The 17,298-nt window shown below is 44.0% G+C and overlaps 1 protein-coding gene across 2 annotated transcripts in view; it reads left to right on the top strand.

Moving 5' to 3' along the window:
• Positions 1–17,298, top strand: part of cacna2d3a (calcium channel, voltage-dependent, alpha 2/delta subunit 3a) — a 167,803-nt gene that overhangs the window by 42,719 nt on the left and 107,786 nt on the right. Inside the window, exons 4-5 of one of the 2 annotated variants that reach the window (XM_042339495.1) lie at positions 6,195–6,254; positions 16,237–16,399. In XM_042339495.1, coding sequence (XP_042195429.1) covers positions 6,195–6,254; positions 16,237–16,399 — 223 coding nt within the window. The remainder of the gene's footprint in view (positions 1–6,194; positions 6,255–16,236; positions 16,400–17,298) is intronic. The other variant, XM_042339497.1, reaches the window with a different exon arrangement.

Raw genomic sequence — 17,298 nt, forward strand, 5'->3', positions numbered from 1 at the left:
CCAGTTTCTGAATGCACCGAGCAACTGACATCAGTAATTCAAAGCCGACAAACAGATTGTGCAGTCCTGCAGCTCAGCGGTTAGAGCTCTCGCCTCGCAAGCGAGAGGACCCGGGTTCGATTCCCGGGCAGGACAGGGCGAAACGTTGGGCAAGTTTCCTCACTCCACACACACACACACACACACACACACCCGCCTCTGTTTATTAGCAGTGAGTAGGAACCCGGTTGTTAGTCGATTGGCGGATCGCATTTCCGTGGGTAATAATCCCTTTAAATAAATAAATAAAATAATAATTTGGTCACTCAACCCGCGGCTGTTTGTGGGGACGCTGCTGTGCGCAATTGGCTGCCGCGTTTCACCCACAAAATATACAGTCAATTTACTTTACGGTATATTCTGTGAGGGGAGACTAGTATTGTGTGGCCTTCAGCAAAGGCACTGATGCAATGCTAACCTAATCTGCAAATACTTTCATTCGCTCATTAATTTCCGGAGGCTATTTTGCCGTCAGTACTTTTTGCCGCTGAATGTTCAACAATTCCCTCACCCTGATAATTCAAAATGCCCAATGACCATTTAGATTTTGCAACAGAGATGGTAATGTTGTGCCAGCTAATTATTAGAGCAGTCAAATAGGAATATATGACTGACAAACAGTCGGTTTGTGGTATCCCATTAATGTTTATATAAAACCCATGTATATAAGATGAACACAAGCCTGCAAACAAAGTAAATGGGTCAGACAGCGTCAACTAACTGTCACCTGAATCGCAAGATTAGATTATAGCTTTGCAATGACTGTTATTATTTATAATTATATACTGTTTGGATGCAACATAGGGCCTTTGTTTCCGGATTTAGTTCGTCTTGGACACCAGTTCCTTGAAATCTCTCTCTCTCTCTCGCTTGCTTTAGAATGATGTTGCACACAGAATAACGTCCAATTGACACTTTACTGCAGTTTGATTAAAATATCTGGTCAATCAGATGTTCCATGCTTAGTGTACGTTGCAGAGGATAATGGACAAATACATGATAGAAAATTATATACAGTGTATGGTTTGGGACATGACATGTCAAGCAACTGCCAGGAGGGTGGATGGTGAATTAGATTAGACCTTGATTAAAAAGATTAGTTTTACTGAGGCCCAATTTTTCTGCATAGGTTGGCATGAGCCAAGGCTTGGGGTACCCCAGCACACACTCTGGGCTCTGCCCCAAGCCTTGGCTCTCCCCAACCTCCGCCTAATACTTTCCTGAATTAGGGAAGCAGGATACATCCCTCCAGAGAGTGAGAGAGAGCGCATTCCGTTCCATCCACCTCTCTCTGGGGTTTCCATGTGAAGGATGGATGGATTTCTCAGTTGGGTTTGAGGACTCTTAAGTAACGGTGATGGGTTTCTGCGTGTGTCAGACGCCCGGTTGGGCAAAAACAAAATGATAGGTAAGGAACACAGCGAACGTAGAATGGTCCAATTATTCCGGCTTGTTCTGTTGCTCTGTGTGAGTGTGTGTGTGTGTGTGAGTGTGTGTGTGAGTGCGTGTGTGAGTGAATGTGTATGTGTATGTGAGTGTGTGTGAGTGTGTATGTGTGAGTATGTGTGTGTGAGTGTATGTGTATGTAAGCCTGTGAGTGTATGTCTGTGAGCGTGTGAGTGTGTGTGTGTGTGTGAGTGTGTGTATGTGTGTGAGTGTGTGTGTGTGAGCGTGTGTGTGAGCGTGTGAATGTGCGTGTGAGTGTGTGTGTATGTGTGTGTATGTGTGTGTGTGTGAGTGTGTGTGTGTATGTGTGTGTGAGTGTGTGTGAGAGTGTGTGTGAGTGTGTGTGTGTGTGTGAGTGTGCGTGTGAGTGTGTGTATGTGTGTGTGTGTGTGTGTGTGAGTGTGTGTGTGTATGTGTGTGAGCGTGTGAGTGTGTGTGAGTGTGTGTGTGAGCGCGTGTGAGTGTGAGTGTGTGTGTGTATGAGCGTGTGTGAGTGTGAGTGTGTGTGTCCCTTTGCTGAGTGTTGGCTCCCCTTTGTGTGGGCTGTGAAGGCTGAGAAGCTGATGTGGGTTCCTGCAGTGGATGAGGCTCGTGGCTGTAGATCTACAATGAGCTGCAGACAGTACTGCAGAACAATAGCTGCTGATTCCCTCCATCACAGCCACTGTCCTCTCTCACTAGTGTTGAGATATCGTCACCCGTCAAACCGCTGATAAGCAGCTTTCCACCAAATTGACCCGGGCAGAATGAGTCCTTGTTTTTAATCCAGGTAAAAGGTTGCTGAATTCTTAGCCCCTCGAGCAGTGAATGGCTTGCGTAAGACGGCTCTCGGTTAAGCATCAATGTAGCTCTCTTTATAAAGTTAGTTGTTCGTAACTTTACAGTCAGCGTCACCGACGTTTAACGACATACGAAATGATTTATTATGGTTCGAGGTGTAATCGACCGCAGATGTCCAGCAGGCTTTATTGCAATGCACGACATGAAAAGTTCTACCCGTGCACGTGACCATGAGGATATGGTTTCTGCAAGCGGAGATAAGAATTGTGACTCGATGCTGATCGTTGGATAAGATTCCCGTGAGGTTTTATCAATTGTTTTATACAATACCGTCTGTTTTCTGATATCAGGTTATTACCACATGGAGCGGTGAAGATGGATTCGGAGAAGCAGTTGAAAGAAATGAGTACTTTTCTGCTGCAGGTCTGGGTTGCAGGCTATAATTCACGATGGGAAATTGAATATTTTAAGAGTCCGTCTGGTGTTTTAATTTAAAATGAGTTTGTTACATTTCCTTTAGCGTTCTTGGTGCAGCAATAAATGGAACGCGATCTTGTTATTTCACCCACAGACTATACAGTCGATTCACTTTGTACAGTGAAGCGCTTTGAGACGTCTTGAAGACGTGATAAGGCGCTGTATCAAATGCGAGGATTATTATAATTATAGTTAGGGCCAAGTTTCGTCTCTTTCTATTAACAAAATCTGCATCCCAGAATCAGAAGGACAGCAAGTGGGTGTTACGTTACAATTAAAAGGGTATTTATCTCAATTACATTGCGCAGCAATGAAATAGGCTGTTTGGCCCAACCACTCTGTGCCGGTGTTTATACTCCACAAGAGCCTTCACTTATCCCATTCCGCCTTCATATATGCATTGAATATACTCTTAAATAAATTAATGCTTTTCTGCTCCAACCACAGCTTCTGTCAGTCAGTTTCACATTCTTGCCACCTTCTGTTGTTCAGGTTATTTTTAAATCCTGTAATGCAGAGGTTACAAGCGAGCGAGAGGACTCGGGTTTGATTCCCGGGCAGGACGAAACGTTGGGCAAGTTTCCTTACTCCACACACACGCCTCTGTTTACCGGCAGTGAGTAGGAACCCGGTTGTTAGTCAATTGGCAGATCACTGTTCCAGTGGTAATAATCCTTTCAAATAACTAAGTCATTTGGTCACTCAATCCACAGCTGTTTGTGGGGACGCTGCTGTGCGCGATCGGCTGCCGCGTTTCACCCGCAAAATACACTTTGCAGTACATTCCTCGAACGGCTTTGGGACGTCTCGAAGACGTGATAAGGCGCTGTATCAAATGCAAATATTATGATCATCATCATTATTATTATAATAATTAGAATTGGGAATTTTAAAATGGAACCTTTGAGATCCTGACCCAGCTGTGGATTTGCTGGATGATTTACATTCTGAAACAAATGGCAGTTGAGTGCAGTTTTACCCGCAGGTTAAAGCAGTCAGGTAGAGAGCTTTGGCAGTGAGGTTGAAGGATCACTTTGAGCAGCACCAGTAAATGACAAGTCACCGGTCTGCAATAAAGACCTGCCGACACGGCAAAGAACCGAAGTCAGCTGATTGCCACAGTTTTCCTTTTGTTATTTAGTTTACACTAAATAGACAAAACTATATAAAATTGCACCACTTTTTCCCCGAAATACTTCTCGCCATTCCCCACGTGTGGGTAAAGAAAATTGTTGAGAGAAAGTAGTATTTACTAGTTACTACTACTAGTTACTCTAATAGTAATAATACTTGCATTTAATATAGCACCTTATGTTGTTGAGACGTCTAAAAAGCGCTTCACAGAATATACCGTAAAGTGAATTGACTTGTGTTTTGTGGGTGAAACGCGGCAGCCAATTGCGCACAGCAGCGTCCCCACAAACAGCCGTGGATTGAGTGACCAGATTATTATTTTTTGTTAGGGATTATAACCCCGGGAAAGCGATTGACTAACAACCTATTATTATGATTAATAACATCATTATTAACAATAATATTATTAACAGTGTGAATAAATCTTAATGTCCTTGGTGAGCCTATGGATTAACATTTGGGAGTGGTATATATTTCAATTGATATTGCACATTTGTGTATTTTTTCTTTGTCAGTGTCAGGAATAAGTTCTTTGAAGGCCACATTTGTCCAACTGCTGTGCTTGTTTTCTCATTTGAACTCTGGCCGCCTCACGTCTCCCTCATTTCTCTGACTTCAATTTCTCGTGTAAACGCTGGTGTTGGATGGAATGGCCACCACTTTCAATAAGGATTTGTCAACCGTGGTCGGGATGATGGCATTGTCCTGTGTTTTAGCGACAATTACCTCTTGACTCTCAACAGAGAGAAGGAGAGAGGAGGAGCACTGCGGGTCTTACACTTACAAGTGACTTACATCAGCAATCTGGCAGCCGTAGGATTTGGTGACAGTACAGAGGGCAGGTCAGAGAGTAAAGTGCAGACACAGTGGGCAAGTCATTGATTTGCAGGCAATGCAAATTTAATACAACAATTAGCTTGGGCAGAGTGAGCCGTTGGACAAGTTTCCTTACTCCACACGCCTCTGTTTATTTACCAAGCAGTAAGTAGGAACCCAGTTGTTAATCGATTGGCAGATCACTTTTCCGGGGGATAATAATCCCTCAAGATAGACAGGTAGATAAATAAACAAATAAATAAATAAAGCAGCATTGAAACATACTGTATGAGAGAGAGTGAGTGAGAGAGAGAGAGAGAGAGAGAGGGGGGGGTGGGGGGGGGCTGTGCTCATTGCCCAAATTTATACTTCGAAAAAAAATGTCTGATTGCATAACTCTATTCACATTGCTGAAGGTAAGATTCCTGCGATGACTTGGGCTGATTTCAAATTGTACTAATTGATATGAAATGCTCACTTTAATATTCGAAGTTCCACTCCAGCTGATGTACTTTGTTAATCTATTTCTCCACGCATTTCTCAATAGGGTTGAAAGAGTTATGTAATTTTCTAGGCGACAAATTTCATATAACCTGAGGGGCATTGTAAGTTGTGGATCCTTGCTTCTGTGAAACTCATTTCTCTGATAACCTTGTCATTTATTACTGAGGTGGCGGAGGGCATATTATTACCTTTGATGCCTAATAGAAATAGTACAATGATATTTTGGTTGCAATTTAGTAAATGGTAATCATGTTTTGAATAATACGTTTCATATTTTTGTCCAAACCTTCACTATAAGTATTTCAGAGTATTCCGGATTCCGTTTATTAAAGGTGGAATTTGGGCTCAATTGAAAATAATAGGAACATAGGAAGAGGAGGAGACCGTTCAGCCCCTTGAGCCTGTTCCGCCATTCTGTAAGCTCATGGCTGATCTGTTCCAGGTTCCCACTAGTCTTTGGGTCAAAAACTGCCCCTGATTTCACTCCTAAATAGGCTGGCTCTAATTTTAAGGTGATGCCCCCTGTTCTGGATTACCCCCCTTACCCCCACCCCCACCTCCCACCAGGGACAAGAGCTTCTCTGTAGTATTTTTGGTATCATCTGAATTTTGCCCATGGAATAATAGGTGTTGAGATCAAACTCCACACGAGGACTTGAGCTGGATTCCACTATGTATTAATGCCTGTTATCGTGGGACGTGAAATTATTACATTGCAAAAATAATAGATGTTGTATCTTTGCGGTTTGATAAGAATGCGGTAAACATCAGTGCAGATATGTTGCTATGTTGTTTGGCAATCACACTGTACGGAAACAGCAGTGTTAATGACATTTGAGATAGTTTCAAACTGTCACGTTGGCTGAGTGGGTCGCACTCTTGCAAAGGCAAAGCACGCAAAGCCAGAGAGTAATGTAAGATAAAACAATGTAAATATGGAACACGAGCGTCTGTCTGTGCCTTCTCTCACCCGGATCCATCTTATTTTTCTTTCCTAGCGTCTTGTTGAAGCGGCTGAAGATGCACATTTGAAGCACGAGTACAATTCCGATTTGGAGGTAAGAAAATTATCCCTTTGAATTCAGCCTGGCTTTTTCAGCTCACACAGGGGCTGTAATCGTACCCCGATTATCCCGAGGAAGGTGAGAAGGTGAAGACCTGTGAGGTTTGTCACCTGGAAGACGCAGTGTTGGGTGAGATTCCACAGTTTCCAACGCTGACCTGATCTTTCACACAGTTCCGTGTTATCACCATTGGCAGATTGACGGACCTACAGGCTGACAGACCTACAGGCTGACGGACCTACAGGCTGACAGGCCTACAGGCTGACGGGCCTACAGGCTGACGGGCCTACAGGCTGACAGACCTACAGGCTGACGGGCCTACAGGCTGACGGACCTACAGGCTGACAGACCTACAGGCTGACGGACCTACAGGCTGACAGGCCTACAGGCTGACAGGCCTACAGGCTGACAGGCATCAATTGGGATTATCACTGTGATTCCAGCAGCAGAAAGTTCTCGAGAAAGGAACCATTGACTATTAAATATTCTGTGATGAGCAGTGAAGGTTAGCGTGGGTTATGGAGCCATAAGGTGCTTCACTCTCGTGCTTTGTGACAGGATTATTTGACCTCCCTTGTAATGGGTCCAGGTTTAACACAATGCTGGTGAGATAAGTGCTTGTACACGCAATGTTCAACCTCTACACCTCACTACAGGTGTTTATTACATATGATTTCAAATAGATTTTGTAACTAGTACATGATTCATGTCGTACATAAAGCGTGTGGTACATAGACTCATAGAATTACACAGCACAGAAGGAGGCCATTCAGCCCATTGTGTCTGTGCCGGGTCTTTAAATGAGCTTCCAAATCAACCCCACTCCCCCGCTCTCTCCCCATAGCCCTGATCAACCCACTCCCCCACTCTCTTCCCATTGCCCTGATCAACCCCACTCCCCCACTCTCTCCCCATAGCCCTGATCAACCCCACTCCCCCGCTCTCTCCCCACAGTCCTGATCAACCCCACTCCACCACTCTCTCCCCATAGCCCTGATCAACCCCACTCCCCCGCTCTCTCCCCATAGCCCTGATCAACCCCACTCCCCCGCGCTCTCCCCATAGCCCTGATCAACCCCACTCCCCCGCGCTCTCCCCATAACCCTTATCAACCGCACTCCCCCACTCTCTCCCCATAGCCCTGATCAACCCCACTCCCCCACTCTCTCCCCATAGCCCTGATCAACCCCACTCCCCCCGCTCTCTCCCATAGCCCTGATCAACCCCACTCCCCCCCCACCCTGATCAACCCACTCCCCCGCGCTCTTCCCATCGCCCTGATCAACCCCACTCCCCCGCTCTCTTCCCATTGCCCTGCAAACTTGTCCTCCCCAAATAATTATCCCACATCCAGTGGGAAAAAATACACAGAAAAATATAACGTTTAAAATAAAGAAAGGTAAATTTTTTGAAGAGAGACCAGCGAGGTCTTTCACTTCAGGAAACACTGTCGTCTTCAGTCTCTGTGTTGGTCAATCTGCGTCCCTGTAATTGTTCAAACAAAGAGGAGGTACTTGACTGCATGGTACATTCCGTGCTAGATTTTGACAGGTAGTCTGCTGAGATATATTGTTGGCTTTAATTACTTCCATCATATGACTGGCACTGCACACTACGGTCTGAGTGATTATTAGAACAATTTAAAAAGTACTGCAGGTGATGCAATGGAGCGTGTGCGTTCAAAATGTCTGAACAAATCGGTTTTGAAAGTCATTAGAAGGAGAAAGTAATAATTGTAAAGGCTGAGTTTCCAAATGTGATGAACTTAGAAAGGCTTCTTTGTGAAACTTTCCAAAATATGGAGCATTTGAAATACAGTGATTATTCACTTTATAGCAGTTGTACATTTGAGCACCAGTTTAAGTTAAAGATTGGACTGAAAAGCACAACATCGTTTTGCACAGCGTCAGAAATCCTTGACAATTTCTGCTTATTTGCTTTGTTGTTTACAGACTACAAGTCTAATATTATTGGTTTTATTTTAATGCTGACTTTATTCAGTTGCAGTTTCGATGACCTTTCTGTTAATCAGTACTAATGATTTCAGGCATATCTTAAATTATGATGGACAGAGCAGGAGGTAACGCACACCAGACTCATCAATTTGTGCTGAAGTCGTCAAAAAGAGGAAAAAAAGATTGTGTTAATGAATCATTAAAATGGTTCAGTTGGCAACACTCTCGCCTCTGAGTCAGAAGGTGGTGAGTGTAAACTCTGGGGGTGGGGGGAGTTGCATTGTTGGCGGTGGCTTCCTTTAGATGAGGTTGACTGGTTCAGGTGGGTATTAAAAATCCTGTGGCGCTATTCGAAAAGAGAAGAGAGTTTCTCTCCCCTGGTGTCCTGGCCGAGAGTCCCCCAAATTTGACTAAAAACAGTCAAATTACAGTGAAAAGAGATAACGTCTTAAGATGGGTTTTGAAAGTGGGGAGGGACGGGGTGAGTTGAAGGGATATTGGGCATTTTATTATGCTTTCTTTTAAATAGTTCAGGGCCTGAGACACTTGGTTCCAGGGACTGCATTATGAAAGGGTTGTCCTGTTTTGTGCAATAAAGCCACCAACGTTTAATTGACGTTCTACCCTTAACCAGTTAATGTTCGATGTGAGCATTCCTGTTATACCGCTTGCTTTGGGGTGAACTACTCTTAAATTCGATGACTGAACTGACGTTGTTACAAACAATAGATTAAGATGCATTCGTGGCAGATTGTACTGCTGTCTGCAGTTTGAATTGAATTGACGCACAGTGTGTTCAGAAATGTCGGTGGTATGGTAGAACCTCTCCCTTTGATCTTACTTGCCTGTTAAAAAGACAAATGAATGGAAAACCAGCAACGAGTTTTATGAAATATTAACTAGTTTGTAGTTCATGAACTGACCAAGTAGAGCAGCAGGAACATCGATTGCCAGGGTATTAAACAGCCAAATGAACTGTAATAGAGAGAAAAGGAGAAGGAATTAGATAAAAAAGCTGTTAGTTTTTTTGTCTACAAATGCACTCTGTGAATTACACTGACCTATTCCTTGCACTGCGCTCAATGGCACTATGTTACTTATGTAAATGCCCAGTTATAGCCCATTAAGAAAACGTTTTCTCAGTGTTGTCAGGGTTGTGCAGGCTTTTCAATTTGTCCCAGTGGGGTCATGTGAAATGCTGACCCTCTTGATGAGCTGAGATTGAAGTCATTTTCTTTTAGTGCTCAGTGGATCTTCAGTGTAGTCAGCAAACAAAGCCTTATCCTCGTCTCTGGGGAATTCTCAGGTGCGTTATCTCCAAATGCTGTCAGTCTCCTGGGCGGAGGGAAATGATGGTACAAGCGAGCACTGTCGATAGTCGCTGTGCAGCTTACGATACACCATGAACAGCTTTTTCTGCCTGCGGTCCTGGGGTGTTTATGGGATAAAAGCTGTAAGAAAATTGTGGTTCGGGATTTTGATGCAGAAACTCCCACATTTAACACACCATTTTCTGTTGGTTTCCTGGTGAGCGAGTTGCGCAGTGATACCAATTTGTCCGTGTGCATGCTCAGTGTGTAAGCTCGGTGTGTAAGCTCGGTGTGTGAGCTCGGTGTGTAAGAGCTCAGTGTGTAAGAGCTCAGTGTGTAAGAGCTCAGTGTGTAAGAGCTCAGTGTGTAAGAGCTCAGTGTGTAAGAGCTCAGTGTGTAAGAGCTCAGGGTGTAAGAGCTCAGTGTGTAAGGGCTCAGTGTGTAAGAGCTCAGTGTGTAAGCTTGGTGTGTAAGAGCTCAGTGTGTAAGCTCGGTGTGTAAGAGCTCAGTGTGTAAGCTCGGTGTGTAAGAGCTCAGTGTGTAAGAGCTCAGTGTGTAAGAGCTCGGTGTGTAAGAGCTCGGTGTGTAAGAGCACAGTGTGTAAGCTCAGTGTGTAAGCTCAGTGTGTAAGAGCTCAGTGTGTAAGAGCTCAGTGTGTAAGCTCAGTGTGTAAGCTCAGTGTGTAAGAACTCAGTGTGTAAGAGCTCAGTGTGTAAGGGCTCAGTGTGTAAGGGCTCAGTATGTAAGAGCTCAGTGTGTAAGAGCTCAGAGTGTAAGAGCTCAGTGTGTAAGAGCTCGGTGTGTAAGAGCTTGGTGTGTAAGAGCTCAGTGTGTAAGAGCTCAGTGTGTAAGAGCTCGGTGTGTAAGCTCAGTGTGTAAGAGCTCAGGGTGTAAGAGCTCAGTGTGTAAGAGCTCGGTGTGTAAGAGCTCGGTGTGTAAGCCCATCACAGTAATGGATACGAGAGAGAGGTGTTTTAGTACCTGTATCGTCCAATAATCCTCCATTTTAAGTGATGGTTCATCTCTCGTGGCTGGTTTCTGGGGACCTTCCTGACACACACGGTCTCCACAAAATCATCACTGACACCTGACAGTAACGTTTTGTGAAAAAAGTTTGAGACATTTTAACTTGATCTCCTACAAAACCTGCAGTCAATTCACTTTATAGCGTATCCTGTGAAGCTCTTTGAGACGCCTCGAAGACGTGATAAGGCGCTGTATCTAAATGCAAGGATTATTATTATTGTTATTATTATTGATCGGGGGTCGTACAAAAATTCCTTAAACCAAATGCCTTTCTTCCATTTGTCGCTTCTCCCGATGGCACTGATATGTTGACACAAAGCCAGTTCCTCCGTCAGGGTGAGGTGACTCTCTGATATGTCCTGCCCCTATTATGGCACCTTAACAGTTATTTTTTAAAGTGATTTAATTTTACCTTAGTTGATTTACCTCCATGAAACAATTACCAGCACGCAAGGAGGTTTAAATCTCCTGGGCAGGTATTCTCTGAGTTATGTCTTTACCCTTGTACCAGACCTGTGTGCGTCCAATCGGTTGAGAATTGTTCAGCGGGGTTTCAAGGATGAAATTAGCGAGCTGGAGGGGACGTAAAATAGGAATAGGTTATTCCTAACGTTTCTAACTGAACCATGGAGCTGGGAGGCCGTTTATGCGTTTGTGATTCAACGTAAAGAATAAATAGCAAAATGAAATGAAATTAAATTGGAAATCCATCCCGTCAGGGAATTCAGTGAAATGTGAGCATTTCAGTTCCACAATCGGGCCCCAAATTTTTAATCCCTATTGCGCTGTGACATGTTGTCGGTTGGGTGTAAACATATCCCCTAATCACAGCTACCAAATAGATGCTTTGCGCTACATAATAATAATAATCCCTGCATTTGATACAGCGCCTTATCACGTCTTCGAGACGTCTCAGAGCGCTTCACAGGACAGACTGTAAAGGGGAATTTTGTGATACATTAAGTAATTGCCCACAAACGATGGAAAACTAGTTCTGTCCTGCAGTGCCTTGTGTAGTCACAATACACGCCTAAAGAGGACAGAGTGAAAAGCAGCCATTAGTGGGTGATGAAAGGAAAATGGCCTCTGGTATCACAGAACAAAGCTTCGAGTGTGTCTGAGCGCTGCCCAAAGATGGAAGAGAGAAAGCTTTTCTTTGCTTTTATTTATTTCATCCCAAGGACATCAAACAAAACAACTAATCAAGTGTTATTTTGGAGCTATGTTTGTTTAACTCTTGCACTTCGGGTTACAGAACAGATCCTCGGTGTAAGACAACACTGTGTTTATATGTAGTGCCCTCCATGTGGGGAAGCAGCTCAGAATCGCTTCAAGTCCAGTGGTTTCCTTACCCTCTGTTGCTCTATTGAAACGTGACATGTTAAACATGATGTAAAAGGGCAGTTAATTGGAGTTGAGGTACAGATCAGCCATGATCTTATAGACTGGCAGAACAGGCTCGACGGGCTGAATGGCCTCCTCCTGTTCCTGTGTTTCTATGTACGTTGAACGTACCCAAACTGACCTCCAAAGTCCTTGAAAGTAAATCACAATTTTAGATTTATTTTGAACTGTTCTTACTGCTTGAACAATTTGGTAAAGGGATTTGGGAAGAGAGTTCCAGGGGATGGGGCAAAGAGGCTGAAGGCTCGAACCCCAATGGTTCAATTCCAAAAAAACCTTACAATCGACAGGGTTTGAGTTGGTTGCCTTCCACGGCACTGGCTCTAACAGAGCTGAGATTTCAATGGTGTCAATGTTGAGTTTGTTTTGTTCAGCGCAGTTAGAGCATTCCCCTCCAGCTCGCTGCTAATAGCAAGAGCAGCGTTTTGCTAAACTAATTAACTCGCCTGTAAATCGTGGAGAAGCGCATGCAAATGAGCTGAGAATGACACAGTGGCCTCATTCTAATCCCAGAGTGCGCTCTGGGCCACAGGGAAGATTGAATGGTGTCAGAATCCACAACAGCAGCAAACGCAAGCCTCGTTTTATAGAGGATGGGATGAGGGGCCCTCAGAATTGAAGATACTCATCTTCAGAAATGTTCTGTGCAACTTGCTACTGTCCTACAATAATAATAATATTAATCATAATAATCCTCGCATTTGATACCGCACTGTTGGGTTACTTCTCAAACCGTCTTTATGTGTGTAAAATAATCTTCAGACTTCAGGTAGATTTCAAAAGTTCTTCTTTATTACCGCACTGCAAACAGGTTACAGTCCAGGCACACTCTTGTGGTTCGAACAAAGAATACTTGGCACACGTTCCAGATATAGGTATAATGCTCCAATCACAATGCTGTAATTAAGTTTTGTGCCGACCACTCTAATACCACCCCCTTCCAGCTGTCTCTCATATCCCTAACTCCGTCTCTTCCCACTGTCCTAATATGAACTTGTTATTCCGTTACTCTTTCCTGTCTTTGTTCCCCGTCCGTGAGCAGCAATCGGATCCATTCCAGTTTAACCTACTCTATGCTGATTATCACTAACCTGAGCAGTTTTTGTACAAGATCACTATTGGGCATTCAGGCCAGAACTCCTGTTCTCCTTCAAGCACCTTATCATGTCTTTGAGACGTCTCAAAGCGCTTCACAGGATACACTGTAAAGTGTAGTGACTCTATATTTTGTGGGTGAAACGCGGCAGCCAATTGTGCACAGCAGCGTCCCCACAAACAGTCGTGGATTGAGTGACCACATAATTATTTATTTGAAGGGATCATTAGTGCCGGAAAGCGATCTGTCAATCGACTAACAACCAGGTTCCTATTTACTGCTGTGTAAACAGAGACGTGTGGAAACGATAGCCCGTGTGAACACTACGTTATCCCTTCCCCAAACCCCCCTCCCCACAAAAGCCACAAAGACGCTATATAAATGCAAGTTGTTGTTGAAGGAAGAGAATGGGTTTGACAGGGAAGAATTCTCCGTGTCCATTGCGAGTCAGCCACTACATCTCGGATTTTTTTTTCTGTCTGCAAAGAATCCATGAGAGCAGGAAATCCAAGGCCCCCTTTAATCTGCAGTGTAACCTGACGAGATAACAACGTGCTCCGAAAATCCAGTTATGGAAAGTAATTATTGAATGAAGATAGTTATCAAAATTAATCTGCATATTGTCTTATCTTCTTTCAACAGCAACGAGTACCTCACATTTGAACGCTGTGCAGTCCAGTAGCTCAGTGGTTAGAGCACTCGCCTCGCAAACAAGAGGACCTGGGTTCGATTCCCGGGCAGAGCGAAATGTTGGGCAGGTTTCCTTACGCCGTGTGCCTCTGTTTACCCAGCAGTCAGTAGGTTGTTAGTTGATTGGCGGATCACTTTTCCAGGGGTAATAATCCCTTCGAAAAAAAACACTGATCCCATCAATGCTATTAATAATCTGGTCACTCAATCCACGGCTGTTTGTGGGGACACTATTGTGCGCAATCGGCTGCCGCGTTTCGCCCACAAAACATACAGTCAATTCACTTTACAGTGTATCCCGTGAAGCGCTTTGAGACGTCTCGAAGATGCGATCAGGCGCTGTGTCAAATGCCGGGATTATTACTAATAGTAATGTCACAGATGCTTCCACTGATCCCTATTGACTCTAAATGTTAATTTTTTTGACCGTAAGGGAATGTTTGAACGCCGCCCGGTGATTCGGGAGCTCCGCACTGTCGGGTTTTGCTGAAACGGAACGCGGTTTAAAACAGCGACGGTCAACTTCACTCTCTCACCTTTAAATGTCCACGTTTTCTCGATGAGCCGGGTATAAAATGGTGCTGGGCTTTATGGTGCAATCACCAGCGATTAATTGAACTGATGGATGAATTGTCACACGCACGGGGTAATTGATGACTCCATTGTCAGAGTACATGGGCCGTGACGAATGCAGCGGGAGAGAGAGAGCGAGAGAGAGAGAGAAATAGGATAATGTGCCTACAAGTGCTGAAGGTTACCTGGGCTGAAGTCAGCCTGAAAGTCTCTTCGCACTGTAAAGAATGGAAATGACCTGCTGCTGATTACACCTCTGGTTGAGATATTTTGATGAACGACCCACTGAATTTCCTTTCTCACACGGACGCAAGCTCTCTCACCCCTGGTGTTTAAAGCGGAATGGTTCGCACTCGGCGTTTTAGAATAGTATTAATGATACCGATAACAGTAGCAATAATCCTTCCATCTGATATGGTGCTTCATCACGCTTTCGAGACGTCTCAAAGCGTTTCGCAGGATGCGCCGTGAAGTGAATCGACTGTGTGTTTCGGGGGCGAAAATGCCCTTTTTTTTTGTGAAAGGTAATGATGTGTTGAAAGCAGGAGAGAAAGGAGAGTGTTGGAGGGTCTGGGTACGATAAGGCAGCTGTTTTCTGCGCTTGGTACAGACAATCACAATCAATAATAATGTCGCAGCTACTTCCGCTGCTCCTATTTCAGCACACGCGAGATGGGAAGCAGCAAAGCCCGAGACTCTGAAAGGACATTTATAAACATGGAAGTCATTTGATCTGCCGTGGGCTTGAGGTCCTTTGAATCGATCTCCTCTTTTTAACCGGGTCCATCTTTTTTCCTGCGTGATCCCCTTTTCAATGACTTTGCGCGAGTTGGACAGCATTTGCTTGATCAACAAAGCTTTGTGTGTGCGTCGCAATAAATTCATAGAAATACCGGTTTAAGTGCAGACTATCGTAACTGATGCCAAATTGTTCTTGGCTATATCGCGCGGCTGTTCTATCATGGAATGAATCTCCCACACGTTCTCAGCTGTGATAGCCTCCCGCACAGACCTCCTTGTTATCTCCAGACGCGTTTATCTCGAGAACCAGACATTGTTTTCAACAGAGATAAGGAGAAATTGGTGACTGTGACTCTACCAGGCCGTTATTTTCCCCCACTATTTACAACTGGGCATTCATCTCATTTTATGCAGAGACTGGAAGGTGAAAAGCAAATGGTACAGACCAGAGTGGAGGTAGTGTAATGACACATCTTATTGCCATCGTACTACATTAGCAGAGAGCGTAATTGCGGCAAGGTCTATACTTCACACTGTACATTTCTGGCCAAAGGATTTATTACCCTTTAGTAATACTCTGTGGAATAAATTTAATTGCTGCTAAATTGTGTTCATGCTATGTCCCATGGCACTATTTGCTACGTTGCTAAAATAGCACCGTATTGTACTGCACCCTTGCAATTGTGGTGAACAAACTTTCTGTGTAGCTATAAATCAGTTGCCCTCAGACTTGGCTCTAGTGATGAGGCACAGTGAGCAGTGGAGGCCACATTGACAACATGGTGAACACTTTTGGGCTACACTACCTTCAAAAGTGTCAGACCGGCTCAGTTGGTACCTCATTATTTCTTTTGTCTTCCTTTCCCCGCTCCCTTCTCTGTTAGTCCTTACAAACCGTTCCCTTCCAACATTCCCCGGGTCTCACGAAAGGTCATCGACCTGAAACGTTCACCCACTTTCCTCTCTCCATAGGTGCTGCCTGACCTGAACTGATGAGTGTTCCCAGCGAAGTCTGTTTTTATTTTAGATTTCCAGCAGTATTTCTGCAGTGTTTTTTACCTTGTGTTTCGCATTCCAGGAGTGAAGACATTTTGGCTTAAAGTATCGTGTGGATATGCCTCAAATTGATTATCTCTTGAAATTTGTTTCTCTTCTGACCATGGCATGTATTTCCTTTTCAGTACGAATACTTCAACGCTGTTCTAATCAATGAAAAGGAGGAAGATGGCAACTATGTGGAACTTGGGAAGGAGTTTATTTTGGAACCTAATGAGCATTTTAATAACTTGCCAGTTAACCTCAGCTTAAGTGACGTGCAAGTCCCCACCAACATGTACAACAAAGGTAGGTCGGAGAGTTTCCAATATCCCTATTTACTTTGCCAGTGTTGAAGGGGACGTTCTCCTGACGTGAAAGGCGCTTTACAAATGTTATTTTGTTGTTGTTATAGTTAGTATTCTGTCTTGTAGAGGTTCACCAAGCAGTAAGTGAAAGTGGAGTGGTTAGAGCACTCGCCTCACAAGCGAGAGGACTTGGGTTTGATTCCTGGGGAGGTCAGGGCAAAAAGTTGGGCAAGTTTCCTTACTCCACACACAGGCCTCTGTTTACCAGCAGTAAGTAGGAACCTGGTTATTAGTCGATTGGCGGATCGCTTTTCCAGGGATAATAATCCCTTCCTGTAATAAATTGGTCACTCAACCCACGGCTGTTTGTGGCGACGCTGCTGTGCGCAATTGGCTGCCACGATTGGCCCACAAACTATACAGTCAATTCACTTTACAGTGTATTCTGTGAAGCGCTTTGAGACGACTCGAAGACGTTTTATTTTCCTTTTGGAATAGAGGAAGCCACAAGCTACAAGGAGGTCACTTTCTAAAAAAAAAGCAATTAGGGATACAATCAGCTCAGGAAATAACGAATTTAACTGGTCAAAATCTCATTTATTTTTATGACTCATTTATTACTTGTTATATTATTTAACCACACTCTGGTAGTGTCACTAAGCGTTTGTCCGCCTGACTGTGGGAACAATTGTAAACAGCTGGAGGATACTTTTGACATTATAAAAATTACTGACAGTGGTTAGGAAATCCCAGAATTTCTTTTTAACGACTTATTCCTTACGTCGTTATGCATTTGCCACATTCCCTGGAATTCTTGTCCAGCATTTGACTTACATTCGTGCAAACCACGCATCAAAAGGTCAAATGAGATTGAAAAAGTAATATACTGGAGACCTATGG

The sequence above is a fragment of the Callorhinchus milii genome, unplaced genomic scaffold (assembly GCF_018977255.1).
Source record: "Callorhinchus milii isolate IMCB2004 unplaced genomic scaffold, IMCB_Cmil_1.0 Scaffold12, whole genome shotgun sequence".
Lineage (NCBI taxonomy): Eukaryota > Metazoa > Chordata > Chondrichthyes > Chimaeriformes > Callorhinchidae > Callorhinchus > Callorhinchus milii.